At 36.6% G+C, this 25003-nt stretch overlaps 2 protein-coding genes across 2 annotated transcripts; one reads left to right on the top strand and one right to left on the bottom strand.

The window, feature by feature from the left end:
- The first annotated feature begins 15295 nt into the window (after positions 1-15295).
- On the top strand, positions 15296-17156 carry LOC110849763. The gene is made up of 6 exons (XM_022097207.2): positions 15296-15536; positions 15752-16102; positions 16217-16452; positions 16517-16679; positions 16818-16926; positions 17023-17156. The coding sequence occupies exons 1-6, from the start codon at positions 15323-15325 to the stop codon at positions 17054-17056; spliced, it is 1107 nt and encodes a 368-aa protein (XP_021952899.1). The 5' UTR covers positions 15296-15322; the 3' UTR covers positions 17057-17156.
- A 3895-nt stretch (positions 17157-21051) lies between these two features.
- On the bottom strand, positions 21052-22365 carry LOC118435963. Its single transcript, XM_035852532.1, has 3 exons — positions 22244-22365; positions 21627-21813; positions 21052-21316 (listed from the first exon to the last, which is right to left on the bottom strand). The coding sequence occupies exons 1-3, from the start codon at positions 22309-22311 to the stop codon at positions 21113-21115; spliced, it is 459 nt and encodes a 152-aa protein (XP_035708425.1). The 5' UTR covers positions 22312-22365; the 3' UTR covers positions 21052-21112.
- Positions 22366-25003: the final 2638 nt, after the last annotated feature.

Raw genomic sequence — 25003 nt, 5'->3', positions numbered from 1 at the left:
TGCCCTCCGCCCTCCGGAGGGCAAAATTGTCTTTCGGAGGACGGAGGGATCCGACCTATGGTTGGCACGAAATTTCCCGCCATACTGATTTCTCGAACAAACCTTTAAGTGTAACTATTATTATAATTTACGTTATTTAAAAGTTGAGGAGTGCCAGATTTTTTAGAGCTTTGGATCCCTATTTTATAGCAAAAATCAGGTTTCCCCTTTTGTGCTTAGAATGTCCGGAAAATTGCTCGTGATCACGTTTTCCCTCCACCTCTGCCCAGTGTTCCGAACGATACGATATAGCAATATTTCATATCGAAATCGTATCGTATCGTATCGAATCGATTGTTTGAAAACTTTTCGATACGATACAGGGCTTCGTATCGTATCGAATCGTATCGAATCGATACGATACAGTGTCGGACAGATGTCTCCGTCCACATAGTCGCGTCAATTTCATTTTCAAATTTTCACTGAACTACTGAACCAATTTTCATCATTGATATATCAAATTCTCACAAATTTAACGTAATTTCATAGCACATTATTAGTTTTCCGCTAAAAAATTTATTTTAGGCCAGAGATGTATTTTAATTCAAAATGAAAACAATTGGATGGACAAAAGTCAACGTCCAGTCAGAGAAAACATACAAAAAAACTGTAATTTATAAGGAATGTTATAACAATTAATTTTTAATATTTGGTTGGGCCTCCGTTCGCTTTAAGGACGGATTCAAGGCGTCGAGTCATAGAGTTTACCAAATTCTTGGTCACATCTTCAGAAATGGTTTCCCAAACTTCAAGAATTCTGGATTTTAGGCCCGGAATTCCTGAAAAAGATTGTTTTCTTATTTCTCTTTCAATGTGGTCCCACAGATGCTCAATGGGATTCAAGTCTGGAGATTGGGGAGGCCATTCTAGCTTCGAAATTTTTTTTTCTTGAAGTATTCCATGGTGGACTTGGCAGAGTGTTTCGGATCGTTGTCTTGTTGGAAGACAAATCGTCGTCCAAGTCCAAGTTTTCGAACAGATTCCTGGATATTACGGTCAAGTATTCCCTGGTACTTGTATTGGTCCATAATTCCGTCAACAAATTCCATTTTTCCTGCCCCACTTGAAGCCATGCATCCCCACACCATTACCGACCCGCCGCCGTGCTTAACTGTGGGGTTGAGATTTTTTGGATTCAATGCTTCTTTTGGATATCTCCACACTCTACGACGCCCATCTGACCCAAAGACATTGAACTTTGACTCGTCAGTCCATAAAATACTGTCCCAGAATGTTTGTGGCTTGGAAATGTGGTCTCTGGCAAACTTCACTCGTTTGGTTGCATTCCTCGGTACAATAAGAGGCTTCCGGACTGCTCTGTGGGATTTCAAATTTCCCTTGTTCAGTGTTCTTTGGATGGTCCTAGGACTAACTTGTTTGTCGAACATCTCCTTGATCTCGGTAGATAGCTTTGGAGCACTAAGTGAGGGTGTAACGTTGACTTTGTTGAGCACGTGGCGTACTTCTCGGTGAGCCAAAATGGGTTTTCGACCACTTCTGACCTTGTTTTGGACTGAACCATTAGCTTTAAAGTTCTTAATGATTGTCTGGATGGTTGTCCTTGCTAATTTATACTTGGTCCCTATTTGTCTCTGCGACAGCCCCCCTTTTTGTCCACCCTTCCAGTCCTGAATGACAAGATCTCGAATAGCGATAGGAATTTCCTTGCGTGTCGACGCCATCATATTTTTCTGGAAGAAAATTATTTAAAAATTAATGCGGCATATGTTATTGATAGATTTATTAAGTTACCTGATTTTATAAATTGGATAGATTTTTGTTGTTGACAATTAAAGTGAAGTGGACGTAGACTTTTGTCCGCTCAAATTTCATCCTCTCTCGCTCTGCACTATGATTCTCAGTTTTCCCAGAATTTTCAGAAATAACTCATATGTTTTATGAAATTACGTTAAATTTGTGAGAATTAGATATATCAATGATGAAAATTGGTTCAGTAGTTCAGTGACAATTTGAAAATGAAATTGACGCGACTATGTGGACGTAGAGATCTGTCCGACACTGTATATATCGATTTTATAAGTCGAGTTTTGAAAGTTGATATATTTAGCTGAAATGAGTCTAAAAACGACTCATAAACAACAAATACATGTTTTGAAATTTCAACATTTATATACAGTTAGCAGATTTAGTATCGGGACACCCCATATTGAAAAGTTCAGCGGCCAACAGGGAATTATCCGCTTATCAAAATATTGCCGTCCTTGGTATTTTTCGTAGAGAAATTAAGTGGCCACAAGATGGTAATGTCGAATATTTTCAAAAGTGCACAGTTCTCATGAAATAAATCGTAAACCACGACAACGCCAGATTTGACGCGGATAAATTATTGGGACACTTTTACTATAATTTATAAACGTAGGTTATTTGTAATTATTTTTAGCAATTTGTATTTTTTTTAATAGATTAGATATTTGAGCGTAATTTTGGACTGTTTTTGCAGAAAAATTGCAATGGGGAAAAAAGTAAGGGAGATTGCAATTCCGATTCGCGATAAAATCATTCAACTCTGGCCAGGGGGCGGAAAAGGGGGGTTGTCAGTAAGAAAAATAGCCACAAACCTCATACTTTCCAAGACAACGGTCCACAGCGTCATACAAAAATTCAAAAAGACGGGCTCGGTGAAGAACTTGGCAGGCAGAGGTCGGGAACCAATTCTAACTCCACATGAAGAGCAAAAGGTTGTCCGCCAGGTCGAAGAAAACCCGTTCCCCGAGCGCGCCGAAACTTTCGGTTTTCGTTGAAAACGAAATTGGAAAGAAGATTGGAGCTGATGTGATCAGAAAAGTTATTAAAAAAAGTGGTTATCATGGCAGAACCCCCCGAAAGAAGCCTTTCATCAGCAAGAAGAACCAATTAAAAAGATTAGAATATGCCCGTCGTTACGTTTCAAAGCCCTTGACCTTTTGGGAATCAATTATTTGGTCAGACGAGACAAAAGTAAACCTCTTTGGGCCGGATGGACACCAAAAGGTATGGAGGAAAAATCGGGAGGCCCTAAATCCGAAGAATCTTCTTCCTACCGTCAAGCATGGAGGTGGTTCAGTTATGGTGTGGGCGTGTTTTGGTGCCAAAGGGGTGGGAAACTTGGAATTTGTGGACGGAATTATGACTGGGGATTCGTACCGACAAATATTGGACCGGGATATTCTGGACTCCGCAAGAAAAATTGGGATTGGACGCCGATTTATCTTTCAGCAAGATTCTGACCCCAAGCACACCTCAAAAATCGTGACAGAATTCTTCAAAATAAAGAAGATTAAAAAGTTCTAATGGGTTCCTCAGTCGCCAGACCTGAATCCTATTGAACATCTGTGGGATACCATCAAAAAAGAAGTTCGAAAAATCCCCATTCCCCGAAAAATCCCCGAAAAATCCCCGAAAGATCCCTGAAAAATCCCGTAAAAATTGCAATCTCCCATACTTTTTTCCCCATTGCAATTTTTCTACAAAAACAGTCCAACATTACGCTCAAATATCTAATCTATTAAAAAAAATAAAAATTGCTAAAAATAATTATAAATTACCTACGTTTATAAATTATAGTAAAAGTGTCCCGATAATTTATCCGCATCAAATCTGGCGTTGTCGTGGTTTATGATTTATTTGATGAGAACTGTGCACTTTTGAAAATATTCGACATTACCATCTTGTGGCCACTTAATTTCTCTACAAAAAATACCAAGGACGGCGATATTTTGATAAGCGGATAATTTCCTGTTGGCCGCTGAACTTTTCAATATGGGGTGTCCCGATACTAAGTCTGCTAACTGTATGAGTTAACCCATCGGTCCTGATAGAAAATCAGAATGTTTACATTTCGAAAATTATGTGCTAACTTCTAGGAAAATTTCAATGTAATTGACACAAATTATTTTAAATTGTTTTAGTGGACCAATTTGATGAAAATAAAAGTGACGTGTTACAGTAGGACATAATGCTAATAAGAACAATGGTTATTTTCAGAGCATATGGAAAATTAAGCTTTTTCATTCATGTTTTAAACTACCGACGTAATATGATTTATTTACTAAACTATAAATACATGCATTCATGCAACACGTTTAGGTTGGTTATGCTTTTTCAAGTAAAGTCAAAATTTCCAAATCATGATACAAAAAATCAATTTAGAAGGATTGCAATAATTTAACATTGAAACTAAAAATGTTCATAATTATTTACAATAGATAACTGAGACTTAGGGGTAATTGCATGTCCAACAAACAAGATTTAGGTGGGTGTTATGCAATCGTGATAGCTATATGTACTATAGAAATAGGGTGATCAAATTATTTCTAAACATGTTGAAAAATTGCATTGGAATGAAATTTGATACATGGTTAGGTTAATATAGAAATAGTCCCATTGATTGTAAGCTTAATCAATGTACTTATAATTTTAACACTATAATTTCAGAATAATAGGGAAATTTCATGAGACATTATCCCCCAACCTGGCTTAGTTAAATAATATTATAAGTGTTTTTATATTGATTTATTTTTTTAGCCAAGTAATTTTTTTATGTTAAACAAATGTGGAAATTCCGGTATTTGAAATTGGTGAATATACAAGAGCAATTTGTGGCAATATTATGTAATTTTTAGACGTTTTCGAGTCGTTTCCAAAACATCGGTTCTTCCACCGGTTAAAAACCGGTTTTTGGCAGCGATAAAACCGAAAAAAACCGAAACCCGGTTTGGCCAAAAGGGTGCAAATTATACTAAAAATATTTTTTTACGAGATTGTATCCGGCCGAGGTACAATGCAATACAATTCTACCGCTTTGACCATTTACAAGTTATCTCCGGATGGTAGCATGTGTAAAGTCATAGACCACGCAACCACAATCCACAAAGTCCCCCATGACCACATACTTACCACAATCCACACCAAATTTTCGACCACAATCAACACCAAACTTTCGACCACAATCCACACCAAATTTTCGACCACAATCCACACCAAATTTTCGACCACAATCCACACCACTGACCATTTCTGGAATCCTTAAGTGCACAGTGGGCCAGGTTTAAAAAGTTTTGGCCAAAAATACAATTAAGCCTGAAACAAGTTAATTAGCCATCCGAAACTTCATTATGTATATAACGTAATAGAAGTCGTAGACGAGTTCGCTGATGAGGTCAATCTGACCACACCCCCTAACGCCAGGGGGTGTGGTTACATCGAAAAACACTTAAACGGATACAACTTTTGGTATAATATACATTTTTCAACTCGGTTTTCACCATATGGTGCAGCAAATTAATATCGACGTCACGACCCCACCCCCTTGACCTTAGTGGGTGTGGTCGTGGCAAAATGACATTTTTAGCGAAAATGAGTCTAGTGTATTTGAAATGCAGTAAGAAATGAAGTTTTATCGTTTTGTCATGCGCGTGCCGCGGCTAAAATTAAACAAAAATGAAATCGATGGTTCGGGTTACATGAGACTGTTACTCCAATTGAATCTATATATGCAATACCGCGAACTTAAGCCGCGGGTGCCACATGAGAAGCCATTTTTGTTGTTCGTCAATTCCAAACAATATTAAAAACCTGTGTCCTCAGTGGCGCACCTATTGGCCCCGCAGACTGGGTTGAGGTCTTAAACAAACTTCATTATATTCTCCTGCAATTCCCTACATAAACCATAACGAAAGTTGCTGGAAATATTTCAAAATATTAAAAATGTTTGATTTTTGAAATGCATCAAAACTGTCAAATATATTTAATTCACATTTCCATTATTTTTTTTAGGTTTATGTCCGGGCATAGAAGGGGAATATACCGAGGTTACGTTTAAAGACTCTAACCAAGTCTGTGAAGCCAATTTTTTCGATGATTAAAACATTTTGTGTGCTAACGGCAAAGGTCACCAGGTCAAGTCTCACGTACCCCCATAAATGCGGTATCCTTGGAAAGGTCTCGGGGGGAGGATTAAGAATATATACACTTTGTGGGGTCTGGGACCACCCATTGAGGAGTTAGAGGTCGATGAATATTATTGAGTTTTTGTCGATCTACTGCTACGTTAGCTCTCAATCTCCTCCTGTGTTAACCTGTACATACCTAGAAAACTAAAACTCAAAAACATTGATCGGTCTGGAAATACTCAGGGGGTGGTCCCAGATCCCACAAAGTATATATATTCTGAATCCTCCCGCCGAGACCTTTCCAACGGTTTCCCCATTTATGGGGCTATGTGAGCCTTGGCCTTATCACCTTTGTCGTTCGAGCGTAAACATTTGTAAATCTAGAAAAAAATAAAATTCGTAACGAATCTGAAACTACAACTCACTCAGATCATTTTTCATCAGTAATGAAGAAAATCCGTCCAATATTGTTGAAATGCCAACTATTTGAAAAAAATGTGAAACACGAGTTGAGTTGGCACCTTACTCAGTCACCGTCCTCTTAAGTGCTATCGCTCTTCTGGGGTAAAGTGAAACAAAATAAAATCGATGCTTGGGGTGGAATGAGATTTTTACTGAAATTGAAGATTTATTGTAAACTAGAAGCAACTCAAAGAAGCTGCTTGTTTATTTGAGTTTGGTGCAATTTATATGACTGAGGATGGGTGCTGTGAGAAATCGGCTTGATGGTCGCAGCTGGTCGCAGCAGTGTATCATGCCACCACTATTGTGTAATTAATGGCGTCAGTAGTTAGTTATTCATGCGCAGCGTTGGACAGCAATTTAAGACGATGTCCTTTCCTATCTACGCAATGTATTATAAATATTTTAAAGTCTTCGTATGTCCGATTGGCTTTAACGTGTTTCTTTATACTTTACACCAAGGACAAGTAGGTTCTAAGGATTACGATTCCACACTTATTACGCCAAATAGTCGTACTGCCTTAATGGCCAAATTTTCCCTGGCCCACTGTGAAGTGGTCTGAACAACTATGGTAAAAACATCGTTCAAAATCCTGACGATAATCTAAATCAAAGCGGATGAAATAAATTCAGCTTCTAAGTTGTTCAAATGCATGAATTAAGTAGGAGAGATTTATGCTGCGCAAATCCTTTTTCTACTACCACCAACCATTTGCATATTGTTCAGTACCTTCATACGACATAATGAGAAGAAAAATTCCGCCTTTTCTTTACGTTTACTCACGAGATTAAAACAACAAGAGCAAATTTGCCGTTTGGATGATACAAAATTGTTGCAAAATAAGGGGAGTGAGTTCATCTACAAAATTCTGACCAAATCTTATCCTTAGTGGTGTTAGAGAAGATAGAATCAGTCTCTTAGCCATCGAATTTTCTCCTGCTTTGCAAGTCCGTAACAAATTGATGCTGCCTGTGAAAATCTTTCCTGCTCCGTAAAGGAGGACCAACATGAATCCTGAGACCATCAGGGTTAACGAAAGTATGAACGTAAATTCCAGCTGGTTCATTCCCTGGCGAATCCTGAGACAGGCAAACCCTCCCAATATTTCTATCCCGGGGCAGATGGAGACGAACACGGGAAAAATGCGGGTCTGGACGCAAGAGTTGAGCAATTTGTCAAATACCTGCGTCGGTGTTTGATAAAATCGAAAAAATAGATATCTGTCAATGCTTTTTACTAAGAACTTACGTACGCACTTACTTTATTTAGCGGCGAATCGTATAACTATAATGCTATAGGTAGCAATAAAGCCAAACAGTTGGATCAATAAATCAAAAAAAATAGTTAGGCCAAAAAAGTAAAAAAGCTGATATTTCAATAAAGCAAGAAACCAGCTATTTCAATATAGCAAAACAGCAAAATAAGCAACTATTTCAATAAAGCAACTTTAAAGCGAGTAAAAAGCAAGCAAGCCACCAAGCAGTTTTTTTATCACACTGACCTGTATCTCCCTGTATGTCCGTGTAAATTTTGCTCCCGTTGTGTCGACAATATTTCCAGAAGATTCCAACCACAAATGAAGCATCCCGCCGAATAGGATACCGAATGCGAATATGCCACCGGCCAGGGTCACGTATTGAATCGTGGCATATTCAAGTGTCGCCAAGCTGATCCGGATAAAGTGGGATGTCGTCAGGCATGACTTCGGTGGGAGTATGATTGACCCCAGGAATGGCGGTTGACACGGGATGAACAAGACTAGTAAAGCCGGAAGAGCGGGAAGTACGAAATATAATATTTCCAGGCTTGCCAAGAGGAGACGGGTTATGTTGAGAACTATTTGTTGCGCCCGGCAAGACGAATCTAGTAAATTAATAAAATTAATACACATAATTAGTGCGACGCTGAATCATTCCATTAGGTAGAAGGGTTTCCACCTCTTCCAAAGACCGGCTAATAAATACCTGTTATTAAATATTTCCTCTCCGAAACTTTGCATCATACCAATGCATGGAAATCTTTTAGCATTTCGAAATAAGTAATTACGTATATACACTCTTAGCAAAGTGGTAATGATTTGACAATTCAGATTATTACCGTGTCGACGGAATTAAAAGTTGATTCCATAGTAGTATTAAAAATATTACCAAATTTTAACTCAGGGAAGTAATATTTCGTAATAATCACTGGTAATGTTTCGCGTGTATCATTTTTTGATGATTTAAAACCGCATGGAGTAAAATCATTATAATATACAGTTAACGATCGACACGAAATTTTATCATAATGGAGTAATACAACTTTACCGCGAGGTATGTTTTTTGTATCTGTCAGGAGTTAAGCTCTTTCTGGCCGGAATAAAAACTACTCTGTAGAGTAACTAAACGGACGCTGAATCACTTCTCTACTCGACTCAAGTTTATTCCTCTTTCTCCCTCCAACTGGTTAAGAATATTAGTGAAAATTGGCAAAATGGGCAGAATTTCAAATTTAAGAAGAGTAGAAAGATAATTTCGACTGGAGATTTTAATGAATTTGTAACAAAGGGTAAGTACTGGATATTTAATTTAATTTATATGTTTATGCATGCAAAATTGTTAGCAAATATTACGTATTTTATAATCAAGTCCTTAAAAGCTGGTTGAAAATGGTTATTGAAATCTATATATATTTAATTGTAGTTAGCAGCTCCTTGCCGTCTCCAGCACCATGTTGTACAAGTTCTAACCGGAATATTGAATTTTGTAGTAAAGTAATTAATACTCGCTCGTTTTGAAATTACTGAATGTATCTACAAATTACTAAAGATTCTAAATTATTTTCAGGCACCGAAATATCAAGCCGAGAGAGATATTGATTTGAATAATTAATGTTTGTAATATGTACTACGAAACTGCGACGAAAGCTGCGACGATCCTAATTAATCAGTTTGTCTCTGGACTCATCGATTTAAGAAGATAATCATAAAGTTATTATTCGTACATGCGATTACTCTGGGGCTAAACATTCACCTGACAATAAAATTATTTATCTATTTCTAGAGATTCCCCTTCATCAAATGATCATCAGCTATTGGCGATCTATGAATTTTGCAAGTTATTCGTTGCCTAAAATATCCAGGGCCAGCTGGCGAAATTGTAATTAACACTATATAAATTTTTAATTTAGTAAACACCATCATTAATGTTTCATCATATTTATTTATCTCATTAATTATGGTTTCAAATTATTGTGTAATTTAATAATCGTGAACTTTTATTTAATGAAAATAAAATAAAAATAATCATTACGAAAATTTATATAAAGTTTTGACGATTCATTACTGTCACAGTAACAAATATCACAAATCGATTCCGGACAGAAACAAAATCAACACATACCAGTATTAAGTACATTACTGGGTAATAATAATTCACATCAAAATTGTGTTAATTTTTACCCCTTGTTGTGTTAAATCATCTACACTGTGTATGTGTTATTAGTAATAACACGTACACAATAATGAAGTACACAGTAATAACTTATTTCTGGGGGAAATTGAATTTTATATCCCTGCTGTGTTAAATTTTACACAATATTATAATATATCATTACAGTTTTAGTATTGTTTCGAATCAATTCCAAGCTATAATGTTTTAATTCCAAACACGGTAGAGTCATATATGTATGCACTCCGCCCGGTAAAAAAAATGCTCAAAAATTCGATCGTTTAACATCGAAAGACATCAGGTATTCCCTGCTTTTCAGCCTTAGATGTCGACTTATTGCCATAATTTGTAGCAATTCGTCTCATCCCGAGCAGAGAACGGACTCTGCCGGGGCCACTCCCTATGACATTTGCATTCCGTATGGATGGGCTCACCCTGTCAAGGATCGTGCACCTACCCCGTACTTTCACAGAGCCAAGTAGGATTAGCAATAACTTCCCGGCCGAGGGAATCGAACGTCTGACTGCGTGGTGACAGCCAAACCCCCTAAACCACTCGGCCTCAGGGCCTTGCGTAATGATTTGGTCACGATTTTTGCAAAGAGTGTAGATTACCACAATTAAGGTAAACAGCGGCTATGTTTATCTCAAGGAGTTTGAAATTACTTAATGAGATGACTCTCTCTCTGGCAAAATATTTCATTCTGGTAACAATATGATGTTCATTACAGAGGTCAACGCCGCCGCCGCGCCGAACGCCGAGCTAAATTTCAGCGCCGACACCGCCGCCACGAAGGTGCCTTCTATACTAATACATTAAAGGGATATGGCTAAAAAGTCACTAAAATTCACGCCGCCGCCGCTGAAAATTCATCGGCGTAGATCTCTGGTTCATTATCCCTTCATGTCTACTTAAAGGTTCCAACTAAAAAGGTTACGCCCCTACTATTTCTTGGGTAAAATAGTCATTCGTTATCAAATTTTCCAAAATACATAAATAGGTAGGTTGCGTAACCTTTGCGTTTTTTGGCAAAATACGAATAAAATAATATTTTCAAGGTAACGTCGTGACCACTCTGTCCTAATTTTTGCAAACTAGTGGCTTCAAGTCGTTAAATCTTACCCTTATTCCCTCTCTGATTAATCCTTCTTCTCGTGATGACATTCAAGAGGGGTGGTATTCCTTGGTCAGGTTTCCCATACGTCATGATAAGAATCCCAGCAACATGAGGTAGTATAAACAGCGTGGAGTTCACCTTGGTCACCCGGCTAGAAGTGGAACTGTGCGAAAGAACTCCGTAGATTTGGAGAAGGACGTAGGTGAGGTAGGCGGAGTAGGAGATGCGATCAAACAGCGCGGCACGCCCTTTTCTAGCAGTTATGAGTCGGCTTTTTAAATCATAGGTGAAAGACAACCAGCCTAGTCGATCGACATGGGAGAAAGTTCGCTTTAAAAAGGGGTGCAGAATATTGGACAACATCTTTATCCTGGATAAAATGGAATATTTATTTAGTTTATATGAATTTTATTAGAGTAAGCTCCAAACAGTTGGATACCAATACTTAGCATGCTCGAATGATAAAATATTTTTGGGAAAAGTATTTTGGTAAGTAAAGCCTAGTACTCAGGACGATTGTTTCACGTAAAAACGTTAAGCAAAAACGAGAATAAAAAATTTCAGTAAGATCTAACAATTTTTTTGAAGAAACACTCCCATTTGGTTCACCTTATAGTGAAATTGAAATAATTCCCATGAAGGAGTAATTTAATACAAAGCGATGATCCAGTCGTTTCGCGTGAAAAATCCGTCCTGAGTACCAGGTGTAAATACATACTAGCCATGTAGATGAAAAAGTTCTCAAATCCTTTTAAAGTCAATTTCTTGAAAACAAATTTGCTAATGTTTCAAAGTCGTGATAAATAAATACCTCGGCTATTATTTAATAACTGCTCGTATAAATATATAAGTCATAATTGATCAATTTGAAAATCTACTTTTTATACGAAAATTTGTGCGCTATCTACACACGCGTTTATCCTCACTTGGACAGTGCTGAATGGTGAATATACAATAATGTGGAGATACTAGAAGACAGAAGTAAGTAAGTATTTATTTTATGGTGCATTATGGGTTACGATTGGATACTAACATTTAAATATATTTATAAGTTACGATTGCTTAAATGAGTAGTTGATATTGGACATGAACAGGGTTGGGCGTAATATTTGTTAATTAGTTTGAGATTCACGGTGAAATATGAAGGTGTGGTTATTGAAACGAGCGAATATTATTGTTGCGTAAATGCAGGGTTGTTTAATTATCCATGAAAGTAATTAATTCTTAATTACTAAATATGAAAATAAAGTAATTAAGTATCAATTACAAGTACTTATTTTTCAAGTAATTGAATTCAATTACTAATTACAATTACTTCACCAAAGAGTCATTGAGTTTTAAGTACTAATTACTTCCCCTAAAATTACTAAGTACTTTCTTGCTATAAAAATTCCTTGACAAATTGCATTCTGCAAATTGCATGAAAATGCAAATTTAGCATTTTAACATTCCCATGCTTTGAAAATTGGAATTTCATAATGAGCTAATACTGTACTTTATATGTACTGTCAATGGTTTGCCGTTTTGTCCGGTAAATCTTTTCTGATTGTGCAAAGAATTTGAAATTAAAATTTCTTTACAGTTTCTCACTTATCTGCATAAATATCTATTGTGGATTTTAGTTTACAGACAGTGAGAAACGAGATTGTTTAAGCACGTTTCCAATTTAGAGCCCATCGAACAATTGTGATCAATAATTGCATTATACAAGAAATGCAATAACTGGATGGGACTACTGTCCTCAACAAAAAATACTTAACTTCATCCGGTGAACGAGACTTGTCGCAAATTTACCCCAAAGTACGCCCAAAATATGCTCGATTAAGTAATTGATCAAAGTAATTGAAAATTCAATTACTTGGTCAAGTACTTAAATACTTCCTATTTTAAGTACTATTAAGGCTTGAGGTACTTAAGTATCAAATACTTTGCAAAAATTTTGGAGTAATTGAAATCAAGTATCAATTACTAATTACTTCAATTTCAGTAATTAACTGTGTACTTCCCAACGGGCAAGTCGAGATATCCTCGCTGATCGAAATCCCCACGATTATCTCGAAATATAAGCGAGGTCTACATCGCTCAGAAATCCACAAGATTTCCTTATCGAATTCCATGGGATATTTGAGCTACTAACAGACATAACAAAACGTCGTGACACTCTGTGCGAAATCGATACGATTTCGAGAAAAATTCGAGAATTGCAAATCAGCATGTAACATATTATGGACGATTAGTGTCAGAATTACTCTCGATATCCCTGCGAATCTACAAGTATTGTTAAGATGGTAACTCGAAGTCGTAGCGAATTTTTAGCGAATACAAAAAGGACTAATTAAATATATCCAGATCCAGCTGATATATTATTACTACCATTGTGACAATGGGACGAGTAAGTAAAACTCCAACGTTCCGTCTTTGTAAAAGGTCACAGTTTAGGAAAATCAGCGCTAATGTAGCCAAATTTATGTATAACAATGTAACAGATAATATTTCACATTTTCAAACTGATATAGTTAATTTTAGCAGTTCACAAATAAATCCCCAGTCCGAAAATCAGAACACAATTGAAATCAATTTTAACGAAGACAATTTAGAAAATAGTGTAATTGAGTCGGTGAATGAGTTTACAAATTTAAGTACAGACCAATTTGCTTCAGTGCCATATAATTTAGAGCAAGATTTAAGAGAATGGGGTGTGAATAATAAAATAACAAGATCGGCATTTAATGGATTACTGACAATTTTAAATAAACAACCAAGCCTACCAAAATTACCTGTCGATGGCAGAACTTTACTAGCAACCCCGACAACATCACTGGTTGAAGAGTGCGGTGGGGGACAATATATTCACTTTGGTTATAAAAGTATAATTGAGCAGTCAATTAAATTACTTCGACCAAACCCTAAAGTAATCAAAATTCAAATAAATATTGATGGACTCCCACTATTTAAAAGTTCATCTAAACAGTTTTGGCCAATTTTAGGACGTGTAATTGAAACGAAAAAAGTGTTTATTATTGGACTTTACTTTGGGAATGAAAAGCCAAGTGACGTAGATAACTACCTGCAAAAATTTGTTCAAGAAACAAAAGCTTTAATCGAAAACGGTGTAGTTATTAATAATGTAAAATATGAGTTTAAACTGTCAAGCATAGTATGTGACGCCCCTGCTCGTGCATTTGTCACTGGAATCAAGGGTCACACTGGATACTACGGTTGTGGAAAATGCATCGTTAAAGGAAAATATAAAGAGAATCGTGTAGTATATTTAAAAACGAACAGTGAATTGAGGACAAATCATTCATTTCGTGCTAATCAACAACCCCCTCATCATAATTATAGAACAGTGATTGAAAATTTACCCCTCGATCTAGTTGGAGACATCCCATACGAGTTCATGCATCTTGTATGCTTAGGAGTGACAAAAAAAATTCTAAAAATTTTTGTACATGGAAAACGAAAAAGCTACAGACTAAATAAAAAATCAATTGACAAAATATCACTTCGTCTTGAAAAGTGTCGACCTTGTGTGACAAGTGATTTTGTGAGAAAAAGTCGCCCTCTCTCTGAAGTTGACAGATGGAAAGCTACGGAATTCCGCCTGTTTCTTCTCTACACGGGACCGATCGTCTTAAAAGGAATAATTAGTGAAGAATATTATAGACATTTTTTGGTGCTATCAATTGCTGTTAGGTTGTTATCAATCACTAATCAAACCGAACCGAATTTAAAATACGCTGAAGATTTATTACTTTATTTCGTGGAACAATTTAAAAAATTATATGGAAAAGAAAATCTATCATACAATGTACACGGCCTAATACATTTGACCAATGATGTACGAAAACATGGGGACTTAAATTCCTTCAGTGCATTTCCATTTGAAAACTTTTTGGGAAAAATTAAAAATTTAATTAAAGGGTCTCATCTTCCCCTCCAACAAGTATACCGCCGCATCATTGAGCAACAGAAAAACGAGGTGAGCATGCTTCCGCATACTGCAACTAAAAATTCAGTGACTTTTAGTAATGCTAAAAAAAATAATTCTTGCGCATTTAAAAAAATAGTATTTAGGGACTCTATAATTAGTAATAAATCCCCTGATAATATCATTTTGCTTAAAACCGGTGAAGTAGTAGAAGTTAGTCACTTCGTTAAAAATGCAACTGATGGGAACGTAATTGGACGTGTTTTTACTTCAAAAAACAATTTCTTTGAGTATCCGTGTAATTCATCGATTGTTAACATTTTTGAAGTTGATAGTGCTACTAGTCCCATAAATACTTTTAACATAAGTGATGTTCAATTTAAGTGTGTGGCTTTAAAACGAAAAAATAAAATTATCGTTATTCCTCAACTCCATAATTTCAACGAATAAAAAATGGAGCAAAAATACGCCGTCGTCGTATTTAAAGAGTGTAAAGATAATCAAGACATAGAGACTGTGGAGGCCATTCCAGTTTCATGGATATCTAATGGTTCCATTTTATGGCCGAACAATTATGGACATAAAGTTTTAAAAAAAGCAATCAAACGTTGTGAATCGCCCAAGGAAGACTGGACACAATATCAAGGAAGAGTTCTTGGACAATATGGTGAGTGAAAAAATTAAGTAATTTCCATGAAGTCAATAACTAGTATATTGTACTCACAATTTAGCAGTTGCACGATAACTTTAATTTGGTGAGATCTTGAACAATAATTTGTTGTTCCTTAAACAATAAGATCGAGTTTAAAAACCTACAAATGATTTATTATGTATTCTTTACATTTATTTACATATATATATATATATTTTTTTAATATTAAGGGACTTTGCAAGAAGCTAGACAGGAGTCCAAAGTTGCAGAGGGAACATCTGATTTATCCAGCGCCAAACGCCGTGTCGTGAAGAAGAATGTTGGACCCGTTACTCAGCTACCAAACCCTCCGCGACATCAAATTGAAGAAATGGCTTCAACTTCTCAAACTATTTACACAATTCAAGAGTTGCTGGCTGCTGGTGTCGATACGGGAAGGAATCAAGAGGGGGACCACTTTGCAGGAAATGAGGGCGACGACTTTGGAGGAATGGAGCGTGGCGAAATAATCCTGAATAATGCAATGAGCCAGGCTCCCCCGCAAAGGGTAGAAGAAATGAATAGAACCGTTGGCGATCAAGGTACACAAGATAATAAAGGGATTATTTTTATATTTATTTGTGAATGCAGATCATTTATTCACAAATGCAATATTTTAACATTAATTAATTTAAAAACAAAACAATAATTTTTAGGATTACTCCCTGAAATTCTAAAGAAAATAGAAAGAATAACTATTGTACTCGATCGCCAACAAGATCAACTGGATGAAATTGTGCAGATTTTAAAGAATAATCAGTATAATCAACCGCTCGCTTCCAGTCAGCAAACTTTCTCCTTTCCTTTCGGATTATTTCCACTTCGGGATTCTGCAGCTCTTTCGTCACTGGATGAGCAATTAAAAAATGATGAGGCTGCCAAAAATGCATTGGTATGTAATTAGACCATGAATATGTTTTTGTTTAAAGATGTTTTAATTGCTGTATATTTTATAGATTCGTAAGCTGAAAGATTGCGGGGGTGCAACTTTGTTAGAAGCCGTTAAAGGGATGATGTCCTTTTTAATGACGGATGAACTTTGTTCACTCTATAGTCACAAAGGGAAGCGGGGAAAATTGTCGCTGGCCGATCATGCTCTTCTTGTGAATTCGATTTTTGGTAAGTGAAAATAAAAATATCGTATTATGGTTTGAGTTCATTAATCAGACCCTTTCGTATGAATTTTTTATCGAGCGGGGTCATTTAAAGCTAATTATGAGCGCGTCTAATTATGTGAATTGCTTAATTAATTATTAGATGCACTGATGAGAAATCCACGGACATCTGGAGAAGCAACCTTGATTAAGTATTATGAAGTGCTTCCGACTGTTTTGAAGCAAGCCCATGATCGAGTTAGACAAAGGAGGTAAGTACAGAAACATTAAATTAATATATATATTTCTATGAATATATATCAAATTGAATCGTTGTATAATGTATGGACTATTTTATTATTATTTAGAAATGTAGCTGCTCAACCTGGCAATCCTGAGTGAAGATAAAATTATAAATTATATCATTAACTTATTAATTTTTTGATACAAATTGTATTGGTAGTTATTTGTTGTAAAATAAATTAAGACACAAACAATGCAATGTATTTTGTATGCTACTTTTTTAATCCCAATGAAATCGCATAAAATTCGAGAGGAATTCGATATTCAGGCAAATACGAAATCTCGTCGATTAATGCTGGAAATCGTGTCGCCAATATCTCCGAATAATCGAGAGGATTTCCTTAGGTCTCGCTGGACATTTAACTGTAAATTCGAGATCTTTTCGAGCTACCCTCGCTTAGAATCGAGAGGCTTTTTTATCTCGAAATCGTAGGGAATTCCTATGCCTTTGCCCGTTGGGTTAAGTACCAAAGTAATTAAGTACAACAGCCCTGCCTAAACGTATAATTTTCTTTAGACACATTTAGGTGTGTTTAATTCATAGGTACACGACTTTAGAAATTCTTTATAATTACATTTCACCCACTGAATAATTCCAATCCCGTAACACAGACATGTACAGGTTTCAAAGCAATCTTATTAATAAGTAGGTCAGAGGTCGACGCCGCCGATCTCACGCCGCCGCGCCGCCGAACGCCGGTAGTAATTTAGGCGCCGCCGCCGCCGAAAAATTTGATTCATATTCCTTCAACATTTGGACGCCGCGCCGCGCCGCCGCGCCGCCGAAAAATCCCCGGAAATTGGCGCCGCCGCCGCCGAAAATTTGTCGGCGTCGACCTCTGAAGTAGGTTTATATGTACATGTGGAGGGATGATTGCCAAATCCCGGAAGTTACACTTAGGATTTAGTTTTAGATTGTATGTATTATTGAAAATAATATCTGACAGAGAAAAGTCAACGTGTGATCGTCGAAAGTGAGGTTTTCCCTAAATTTTGGGCACTATGTAAATTCAAATATGCAAAGCATCTAGATAAGCCGGATACCTTTCTAAAATTCAAAGGGAAGTCGTAGAAAATCAGTCTGGAAGTAGAGAAACCGAGGGGAAAAAATTGGTCACCAATCTGAAAAAGAAAATTAAATTAGTTGATGAAGGAGGCATGGAATCTTAACCTAAAAATTAGATTGTGAAGGTGATTAGTTGATGGTAAATATGTGTCAAGCATTTCCAATTCCAAAAAATGAGGATGCTATATATAAATATTTCTTCCAGGTAGTTCTAACATTTCAACCCATTCTTTATATCGTTCAAATTGACTAAGAGGACTATGAATATGTGGATGAGGACTAAATATTAGTGATCAAATCGTCTTAAATCATGACTTTTTTTGTGCACGGACCCTTAATCCAATCATGAAAGTTATGTGTGCTATGCAACGAAAAATAATAATTTATGTGAAGTTTGATTAATTTTAATTGAAGTCAATTAATTGAGATGGTTATACGCGTCGTATCAGTTTGTTTCAAATTTGATTTCATTAATTTTACTTTATTTTACGCATAGATTGAATTTCAATAAAAATCTCATTGTGCAGTCAGTTCAAAATTTGTCATGATTTTACTTTTTTCGATATAACCACATCCCTTGATCGGAGGGGGTGTGGAAACTAGATCACGTAATGGTTTTTATGATTCAATCTGCCATGGGGTACAATCCATGTGAAAAGAAAACAATGATCAAAAAAACTATTTGACCACACCCCCTGGCGCAAAGGGGGGTGGTCCGATTGACCCCGTGATCGAACTTATGCACCCTCAAAAAATCAGACTGCAATGCCCGAAAGCTGATTTAAAAATATTGATCCGTTCTAAAAGAACGGACAATTCAAACTATTATTGGTAAAAATTTCAAGCCGATCTGTTATTATCAACCTCGGAAGCTCCCCTCCTCAGTACAGCTTTGCATAGCCCTAACCAAGCATTTTCACTAATCTTTCATTGGAGACCATCAGAGACCTCTATGCCAAATTTCAGCCTTTTAACACGACCATCGAAAATCGGTATGGGTCATTCAATAGGGTCCCATCACTAAAAAAATTCAGAAGTTTTGACTTTTCATTTTTCGAGTTTATATCATTATAGGAGTTATCTTGCCGAATTTCAGCCTTCTATAACAATATTTCAAAATCGGTGTGGGTCACCCAACCCGGTCTCATCATTTGAACATTTTTCAGTTTTAATTTAATTTTCCGAGGTTTCTGCTAAAATTTCAAATATTCTGCATCAAACGCCAAAAACCAAAGGGTCCTCCCATTGGTTTTAAAAATCCACACCACTAATATGACCCCCACCGGTCCAAACCTTTTTTGATCGACCCCAAAGACTATACAGCACGTCGCATACCCAATATGCATATGTATTTCCACCAAATTTGATGAAAATCGGTCAAGGCGTTCTAGAGTTATCGCAACACAGACAGATAGACGGACATCACGGGTACATAAGCCCCTGGTTCGGGCTAAAAATTCGAATCGATTATAGACCAAACAATTACTAAAACCCAATCCAGGCTCAAGACCCACAAGAGGTAGAAATTACAAGTACTCCGACAAAATTCCGAACTTATTGGAACCTAAGTACTGTATCCCAATAATATGGAATACCATGCCTTATTAGCTCACCCTGCGTAGCAGAGGAGCTATTGAATTCCTCCTGTCCGTCTGTCTGTCTGTCTGTCCGTCTGTCTGTCTGTCTGTTAACGAGTTGTTTGCATCAATTGATGCTAATTAATTTGCCCCGGGTGCAAATTTTAGCAAATTAGTAGCACCATTGGTCTCGAACAGTCGGCAACACAAAATGGTGCCAAACAATTGGGAAAATAGATGCAAAACACACCAAACGTGCATATGAACCGAAAAAAATAACTAGAATTTTTACTTCGAATTTGTAGCGATTTTATGTCAAAATTATGGATGCATTTTCCTCGTCTATTTTCGACCATTGATGGAAAATTATATCACAATTATGTGTATCTTCTGTCCGCCCATTCTGCTCCATTAATGCAAAATTATGCCAAAATTGCGTATCTATTTTATCTGCCAATTCTGCACCATTGGTGCAAAATTATGCTAAAATCATTATTACAGGGTGAGCTACTTCTAACGTTACAACGGTTTATTCGACTATTGAGCAAAATTAAGATTCTGTTGAGGAAAAGATTATTGAACTATGTTATTACATATCGTTACAATACTTCACTTCATAATTCTCGCATCGCAGCCCAAAATGTTGATGGGTTTTTATGATTCAGCAAATTGTTTATCCGATTTTGGTTAATTTCCTGCTTCTTTTCTACGCTATTTATACCATTTAACTTAACACAATTTTTCTCTCTTGAAGGACCAGTATTCTATAAAATTATAGGGCAGATATTTATGTCACATAATTTGTTAAAATATATAGTTATTATTCTGTATGTGTGATAAGAGCTAAAGTGATGTATATTAAAGGGGGAAAATATTAAAGAATTCTGAGATAATTAATATAATTTTTACTAATTAACCTCTATGTTGCCCAATAAAATCACTTGAAAAGCTGTTAGCGAATTATTTATTGTAGAATTGCAAAACTCAAAATTGACAAAAAGGTTATAAAAAAACTCGAAGATTACACTTTTGTGCTTGACGATGATATGCATACATAGAAATAGTTTAAAAGTTATTTTGGAAAAGTTCACTTTAAGTTTTCCACATTTTGCAATGGAGTTGATTAATTTTTCAATTTTTGCCATCTACCTATATTTTGGTTGGGTTGGTAAATTTTAAATTACACGTATTTGTTTATTTCGTACCCAAAAGAAAGTATAATACTGTACATGCCGGGTCATCCATAACCAGCGTTAACTTCAAGATGATCAACAAAATCCATTCAAAATTTATGGATTTTATATCTTGGGCGACTTATAAAATCTGGCCAATCATTACAAAGTCCATCATTTTTTAACAAAGACTATAAAAACTGCTAGTGCAGTGTAAATGCCAACTTGTTTTTTGAACTGTTATGAAAAATAAAATAAAACTGTGCACAGTAAAATAAATATGCTCGACACAGATTCAATAATTTATTGAGTTACATATACACTGGGAAATTGAAATCTGTTAAACATACAAAATATCCCACTTGTCTGACTCGCCGGCATAAATGTTTTTAGCAGGGGAGCGAAACTGTGGAGCCCCATCATCACTTCGATTCCCAATTGCCTTAAATTTTTTTCGAATGTACGAGTTTATGCATTTGTTTGGCTTGATGTCGGCCTTATATCCGTTCCAGTGCGCTTTTTTAGTTCGGTTGACATGTCCGGTCTAATTAGATTATAAATATACTTAAATTATGTTTTTTCATTTCTGACAACTCCTTACAATTTTGAGCCGTGATCGATAAAACGCAAAAGGGCCGTAATGTAGACTTGCTTTTTACTTGTGTTTTTTAGCTCTTTACTTGGCGCTACCTAGAAGCGTATCTACATTATAACTGTTATGTTGTAATTATGTAGCAAGAAGGCAAAAAGGCATTAATTTCAATACAGAAAAAAAACATCCTTAAAGCAAGTTAAAGGCAATCAAGCAAAATTGCATTTTTTTGCTTGAGACAACACTGGTTGTGATGGCACACCTCAGTTCCACCTACTACGACAATAGGGCAAGACGATTGTCGCTTAAGTTTTTGCAGTCCATTAATTGTAGTAACCTTAACTCCAGCAAGGCTCGTACATTCTGGGTTATTTCTGTCACTGCACTTCGAATCGACCTTTACTCCAGATAACTTTAGTCGGTTTACCGCTTGGCTATGGGTGAGTGCACTGGGTAAAAAATGATGGTATCAAAATAGGCGCCATAAATTATGTAAAGCAAAACAAATGGATTTTTTCAGACCCCCCATCACCCCTTGTGCTGTTGGTACCAGAGGTCGACGCCGACAAATTTTCGGCGGCGGCGGCGCCAATTTTCGGGGATTTTTCGGCGGCGCGGCGGCGCGGCGCGGCGTCCCAATGTTGAAGGAATAGGAAATCAAGCGGCGGCGCCCAAAATACTACCGGCGTTCGGCGGCGCGGCGGCGTGAGATCGGCGGCGTCGACCTCTGGTTGGTACGCCGACTCTTAACATGTATTTATCTCAAATTGGGGTGGAACGTACCTCACGCGCTAAATCCCCACCTCTTGCCTTACATAATTTACAAATAGCGCCTTATGAGGAAGTTTATATTGTGAATGTTTCAAAATTATTACTTACGAGTAGGCAGTGCAAAATAGTAGGGCAACTGCCAAACCAAATGCGAGCAAGCTTGATACAAACTTCATGTTGTCAAGTTTACGGAGAACCAAATGAGCTGCTAACCAATATTGAATGACATTTATGCTCAAAACTTTATATATGACGTGAGCTAAGTATGTTCATGTCAATTTGCTTTGAATATTTAATTCATTGAACAATTATAATCCCTTAACATGCAAATTTAGTTCTCCTTTAAAGAATTCGACAGACCATTACAATTTGTGCTATTTATGTGCACGAGGCAGGAAATTCATTATTTCCATTTCTTTTTTGCAATCAACCATACCTAGAATTGTATAGTTTAATCTTCTCCATCGATATCGAGTACAATGGATACTGTTGGAAATTTAAATAATTTTTTCGTGCTGATTGCGACCCACGATAAAGTATGTAATTTCCTATATTGCAATCAACTAACGAGTGATGAATAGGCCTTGCTTTTACGCTATACTTATACATATTCTGCCTATCGTCAACTGTGCATGTGCCACGCAAAAAAATAGCGTAATATTGGCCAGATATACTTAATAAGTTACTAATGATATGAGTACATACGTACTTTGCGTTATAAAAGTACGCAAAATAAAAGTAAAAGAACTGTGGCAACAATACAAGATAGCAAATGCCCTCGTTGCTCCAAATTTTTAGCATCCAATAGGGGAATCTTAACATTAATGTAATTTTTTAGACTGTAGGAAAGGTAATGAATTAATTAATTTGCTATGAGTCACCTTTATTCTCATCCGTCCCCTCAATAGACAGGTAAAAATCCATCGTACTGTAACTGTGATTGTGATTGTACTACAATCATTGTAGCCTACAGCCACAATCACACTGCTGCACAGTGGGCCAGGTTTAACAAATTCTGGCCAAAAATAAATTTGAGCGGAATTTGAAGGCCCACAAAATAGTTCTTGGTGCATAAAAACAAACTAGAACAGGGGCTATCTGATGAGCATTCAATGGTTACTTGGCACACCCCATGGGGGTGTGGACATAAACGACTTTTTTAATCAAGGTAAACCCAAGCATGCGACATATCATTCTTTTTAGGCTCATCAGGCGATTCAGATGAACAATTCCAAAACCTTATTCAATGATTATTTCGAAGTCATAATCTGCGCTGTTAATTACCGCAACAATGCTCACTTGGAATTTTAATTTTTTTAAACACTTAAAAGTTCCAAAAGTTAGGTTTGATGTTGGATATACGAAAGCAACTATCTGGGAGTTTAATGGTGAGGTTAGGTAAATTAAGAAATTTCAGTAGTAATTTCAAAATAAGAGTAAAGTTGGAATTTTGGTGTGGATATGAGTGAGTTAAAACTGGGGTGTAAGCGTTTTTGGGCACCTTTGAGTGAGTGTGGCGGGCGCAAATGTGTCCATGGAATCAAACCACTTCAGGGTTGTTGTTTATTCATGTAACACTGTAACAAGTCCAAAGGCCATCGAGATCCGTGAGTTGATAGTACACAACTTCACTTCCTAAGTGGCATCAAAGAAATCATGAAAATCAGAGTAAAATTGTATTTCCAACAAAGGTTTAATGATTTTGCAGATACCTGGGTTGACTTAAGTTAAAGGTTTGTGGATGGCCACACCCTCTTGGGGGCGTGCATTTTAGGTTTCTTGTTAGCCACTACAATCTCTTATATATCGCCGGTTTTTCAACTTTGACCTCAAATATTTTGTCGAATTCGAACCATCGCAGAAACTGCCTCAAGAAACGTTAGTTGTATTGACTTGGACTACATAATTCCAAAATTTGAGCCAATTCGGAGAGTTGCACTTCACACCATCGCATTGTAAGTTGAACTCATCTCCACGACCAAAAGGTCACTCACTTTTTTCCAAAGCTCCACTCACGTGAGTGGAGATTATTTTCATTAAGAATATGAAAATCGCTGAGTGTGAGTGGCCACTCACACTTAGCGTGAAAAAATGTCATTCAGAATGTGACCGTAAGGAGGCTTGGCTCAAATTTCATGCATATCGACCGCAAAATGTCGAAATTAGGGCATGGCGACAAAATTTGTCGTCAAAACCTTAGTCGCCATATTGCTACATGTCGGCAACACCGAAAAACATGTTTTGCCCAAATTTCATGCAAATCCCCCAAAAAATGCCGAAATTATGGCTTGGCGACGTTTTTCGACATGATGTCGATAAAGTGGCCACACCCCCTTAATAGGGTGTCACCCCACATCCGTGGAGAACATTTGAAAATTTCAAGTCGCTGCGACAAACCATTCTCGAGTTTTAGTGTTGACAGACAGACAGACAGACGGACGGACAAACTAACCGATCGCTATTATTAAGTAGCTTGCGCTACTTAATAATGTACATTCATAAGAAAGTGCATGATTGCAATATAAATGCAATAACGCATCGTGAAGAAGAAGAGATATTATTATACGTTTACAAAAGCACGTTTCAGATAACGCAGCGTGAAGAGTACCTGCATGTAAGTATTAGCAGAAAAACTGGTTTTAGTGAGTTGAATAACAAACGAAAAGCTGTGGCTATTATATTTAATACACCACACAATGTTGCTTCCACTCACAAAGCGAGAGAGGAATTGCAAAAAGATTAAAGGTTCTATTTTCTAATAATAATAAAAATGCAGCAATTAATTGCATGATTAAGATGCTACCCAAAAGTGCGAGACAAGAGTGAGTTAAACTCTTTGTATGAATTGGGTGAAGATGGGGACGTTTT

This window comes from Folsomia candida, unplaced genomic scaffold (assembly GCF_002217175.1).
Source record: "Folsomia candida strain VU population unplaced genomic scaffold, ASM221717v1 Fcan01_Sc005, whole genome shotgun sequence".
NCBI classification, from domain to species: Eukaryota; Metazoa; Arthropoda; class Collembola; order Entomobryomorpha; family Isotomidae; genus Folsomia; species Folsomia candida.
Note: the sequence above shows the minus strand (reverse complement) of the source record. Positions and strands in the feature narration are given on the sequence as shown.

Excerpts from the sequence above, each read along its gene's own strand:
- LOC110849763 (XM_022097207.2), top strand. The coding sequence starts at position 15,323 with ATGGAGCAAAAATACGCCGTCGTCGTATTTAAAGAGTGTAAAGATAAT. Across the intron at positions 16,453-16,516 it reads AGGCTGCCAAAAATGCATTG|ATTCGTAAGCTGAAAGATTG; the intron begins GTATGTAATTAG and ends TATATTTTATAG. Across the intron at positions 16,927-17,022 it reads GATCGAGTTAGACAAAGGAG|AAATGTAGCTGCTCAACCTG; the intron begins GTAAGTACAGAA and ends ATTATTATTTAG.
- LOC118435963 (XM_035852532.1), bottom strand. The coding sequence starts at position 22,311 with ATGAAGTTTGTATCAAGCTTGCTCGCATTTGGTTTGGCAGTTGCCCTA. Across the intron at positions 21,814-22,243 it reads CTATTTTGCACTGCCTACTC|TGCACTCACCCATAGCCAAG; the intron begins GTAAGTAATAAT and ends TTTTTTACCCAG. Across the intron at positions 21,317-21,626 it reads TCGTAGTAGGTGGAACTGAG|ACCGGACATGTCAACCGAAC; the intron begins GTGTGCCATCAC and ends TAATCTAATTAG.